This window comes from Gavialis gangeticus, unplaced genomic scaffold (assembly GCF_001723915.1).
Source record: "Gavialis gangeticus isolate Ggan-Ray unplaced genomic scaffold, GavGan_comp1, whole genome shotgun sequence".
NCBI classification, from domain to species: domain Eukaryota; kingdom Metazoa; phylum Chordata; order Crocodylia; family Gavialidae; genus Gavialis; species Gavialis gangeticus.
The window spans coordinates 2,923,966-2,927,942 of record NW_017729027.1 but is presented as its reverse complement, the minus strand read 5'-3'; the positions used below and the strand labels follow the sequence as shown (position 1 = coordinate 2,927,942).

The window sequence follows — 3,977 nt, the reverse complement described above, 5'->3', positions numbered from 1 at the left end:
AATTATATTGTACATCTTGAAACAGATCATGGAATTAAGATACGGCAAAACAAAGTGGAAGAGGATGGTGTATTCAAATGCGATTGTGAGGGCTGTGACCGTATTTATGCAACTAGATCCAATCTGCTAAGGCACATTTTTAACAAACATAATGACAAGCATAAAGATCATCTAATAAGACCCAGGCGTTTAACACCAGGTCAGGAAAATATTTCAAGCAAGGCAAACCAGGAGAAACCATTAAAGGCTAAACATAGAGGACTGAAACACAATAGGTCAGGAAAAGAAGGAAACAGATTGCCAATAAAGACCAAACGAAAGAAAACCAACAACTTGGAAAACAAGAATACAAAAGGCGGGCAAATTCAGGAAAACAAGGCTTATTCACTGAAGCGTGGAAAGAATGTATATTCAATAAAGGCAAGAAATGATGCCTTATCTGAGTGTACAAGCCGATTTGTAACACAATATCCTTGTATGATAAAGGGATGTTCATCAGTTGTTACAAGTGAGAGTAATATAATTAGACATTATAAGTGTCATAAATTATCTAAGGCATTTACTTCACAACATAGAAATCTTCTCATTGTCTCCAAGAAACATTCTGCCACACCAGTAAAGGAGGCATCTGGTGAACAAGAGGAGCCTAATAAAAAAAGTGATGTGAAAGAGTCTGATCCTTGTTTGTCAGAGGTTAGTAATGACTCCAGTACGTCTACATTACCACAAGGTGAAATTGGTAAAGGTGAAAAAGATGAAGTGGATGAACTGACAGAATTGTTCATTACTAAATTGATTAATGAGGATTGCATGAGTGTTGAGAATCAAGCAAAGACCTCTTCCGGTGTAAATAGTGACTTGCAAGAAACCAGCTCAGAAAAGCAAAAGTCAAATAATTTAAAGAGAGCAAATAAAGAAAAAAATATCTCTCAGAATAAAAGAAGAAAAATTGAGAAACCTGAAGTACTGCCAGTTGAAGTAAGTAGCATGCATAGGGAGGAAGAGACTGCTGTTGCTATTCAAACTGCTGAAGAACAACCTACAACATTTGACTGGAGTTCTTTCAAGCCTATGGGATTTGAAGTTTCATTCCTCAAGTTCCTTGAAGAGTCTGCTGTGAAGCAAAAGAAAAATGCTGACAGAGACTACCATACCAGTGGAACCAAAAAAGGGTCCCATTCATACTCAAGAAAATCCACTGAAAAGACCTTATTGGCGGGTAGTAATGTCACATGGGCATGTTCTGAAAGTGAAACCTTTGTACAGTTTGCCAATCCATCGCAGCTCCAGTGTAGTGGTAATGTAAAAATAGTTTTAGACAAAACTCTTAAAGACTACACTGCACTTGTGTTGAAGCAACTTCAGGAAATGAAACCTACCGTCAGTTTGAAAAAACTTGAAGGACATTGGGAGAATAATTCAGAGATTACAGCTGCAAAAGAAATGAATGTGGGTAAAGAGGCAGGGGATTCACAGTACTGAAACTTAATAACGTTCTCTAAACATGACCTGTAATACATTTTTATTTTGAATAGGAAGCCATCAAGCATGCTAGTAATTGTGAAGCTTTTTTATTTTGTTGAAGTGATTTAACCTAGCAAAAAACATGACATTCGTCATGTAAATTTCTTATTTGTTTTTATCCCTATGGGACTTGAACAGAATCATTTGCTTCAGTTTTGTAAATAGTTGATCAAAACCTCAACTTTCTATCAAATCGTCCTTTCCATGGAATACATCTTTGTGAATTGTTTGTGATTGGTATCTTCCACCAGGTCACTGCTCATGTATAACAGTACTCTTTATTTGTAGATACATTTTTTGTATATATTTATTATTGTAAATCATTTGCTGCCACCAGCAGTCTGTAAGTCTAAACTATTAAATGACACATTTATATTCGGAATTTTAATTTGTAACTAAGTGATCGAGTTTTTAAAACTGTCCTTTAATCATTTTAAATTAAGAATTTTTTGAACTAAAACAAAATAAGTCTGCCATAGCCAGTTTATTTTGCATAAAGCATTTATTTACAGGAGAGGAGCTGGATAAGATCACATTTCATAGGTTAAACACCTGCTGACACAGTTCTCATTTTTGTAGACTTTAACATCCAGCATCTTTGGATGATACTCATATGTAGTTAAACCACAAATTTAATAGTTTTTCCTATAGCTGCATTTTTCATTGCTTTTAATTGGATACAAAGCATTTATGATTCCATAATAAAATGGAAATGTGAATAAAAATAGTTTGCTACATTGGAGATTTAAAACAACATTTGGTATTAAAGAACCTGTTGTGAATGTGATAGAAAATTAGTAGTGTGGAGCAGTGTATATATTTGAGGTGGTGATTTGTGAAGTAGCCCAGTATTGCCTTAAATAAAATCACATTTCATTTCTTATTTTATACATGTGATCTTATAAAGGTTATTTTTGTTTCTGTAACTTAGATTGGTGTATAGTTTAACTTTTTGTTAAAAAATGCTACTTCGAAAGCAGTTTTTTTGTAAATAGTGGGTTTATAAGCAGATGGTTTATTTTGATAATACCATTTTGGTATCTATCTATAAAAACACGAGTCCTCATGCCGTAGCATTTGAAACTGAATAAACAAAGCACTTTCTGAAAAGGAAGTGAAATTCTAATCTTACAGACAAAATTAAGTGGCTGTATTCAGCAGATGGCATAGATTCTCTCTGCACTTCCTTTCCTCTTGCTGACTGTATTTGGAAACAGTTTATCTACTCTGTATTTCCCCACTGGAATGAGCCTTGGGAGCAGTGCCACTTGCCATAAGTAGGCTCTGAGTGATCACTCTGTATGCTGCTAATTGAAAAGACAGGTATCAGATCTGTGTAGTAACCAAAACAGTGAATACATTAGTGGAAGCTGTCATTATCCAAGAAAATGGAAAGTGGTATTGAAAATTTAAGATCATTCTTTATCTCAAACTGAACAAGCCAGCTGTATTGTGTGGTACCAAAAATATTTTTCCTTGGATTCCCTCAGTCATTGGACATAAACTACCTTCAATGGTATAAAATGGACTTTATCTTGACAGCTGTTGTCTTGATTTTTCTACAGAATTGCCTCACTTCCATGTAAATCTCTTTGCATTAAATACTACACTTGATTGCTTTAAACTTTTCACCTGTAATCTTTGACAGTTTACTTGGATATTAGTTTAAAGGAAACTTAAATTCAGAGCCACATGAGTTATCTGCTTTGAGAGTGAAGATGTACGAAGTAGGAGAGATTATAAGATTTAAACTTTGTGAAGAATCTGTTGTCATCTGATCCTTAATTGAGTACCATCTTTCTCACAATCATGAGCTCTTGAATGAAGTGAGTCTGTTAGCTTTCAGTAAGAACTTTCAGCTTCTTTTGAGCCACTGAACTATTGCTGCCTCCAAAATGGCAACGCAAACATGCACTCTAAAAACAAATGTTTGAAACAAAACACATGAGATATTTCAAAGCCAGAAAGAACTGTTGTGATCACTTAAGTCTAACCGCCATCATATGGGCCATAGCACTTCCTTGAATGACTTCAGCTTCAAGTACAGTAGTTGTGGTTGTCTAGAACATATCTTTTGATCATCCAATCTTGAGGAAAGATCTGTAATCTTCCTTGGAGTCTCTGGCACTTCTGAGTGAATGGTTATGTGACGATCAGTGGTACACTGTCATCAGATCTCAAGTTTTAAACGAATTTCTGACCTATGTTGGCGCCTTTTTAATTGTTATGTAAGATGTAACAATTTCTTAAAGAGTTTGCATTTGCACAATGATAGACATGGATTAGAGTACTTGATGTGGCTTTTCCATGTTCCAAGATTCTAAAGTGTGGGAGGAGTGGAATCTTTTAAAAATCCTTTATATACTTTAATAATCCGTGAAGCATTGCATTGAAGGAGATTTTGTGTTCACAGTAAGGATTATTCTAACGCATGCATCTACTGAACACATTAA

The 3,977-nt window shown here is 34.9% G+C and overlaps 1 protein-coding gene across 1 annotated transcript in view; it reads left to right on the top strand.

Moving 5' to 3' along the window:
* Positions 1-3,152, top strand: part of ZNF292 (zinc finger protein 292) — a 118,624-nt gene extending 115,472 nt beyond the window's left edge. Inside the window, exon 9 of the mRNA XM_019520324.1 lies at positions 14-3,152. Within this exon, the coding sequence (XP_019375869.1) occupies positions 14-1,482 (1,469 nt within the window). The 3' untranslated portion in view covers positions 1,483-3,152. The remainder of the gene's footprint in view (positions 1-13) is intronic.
* Positions 3,153-3,977: the final 825 nt, after the last annotated feature.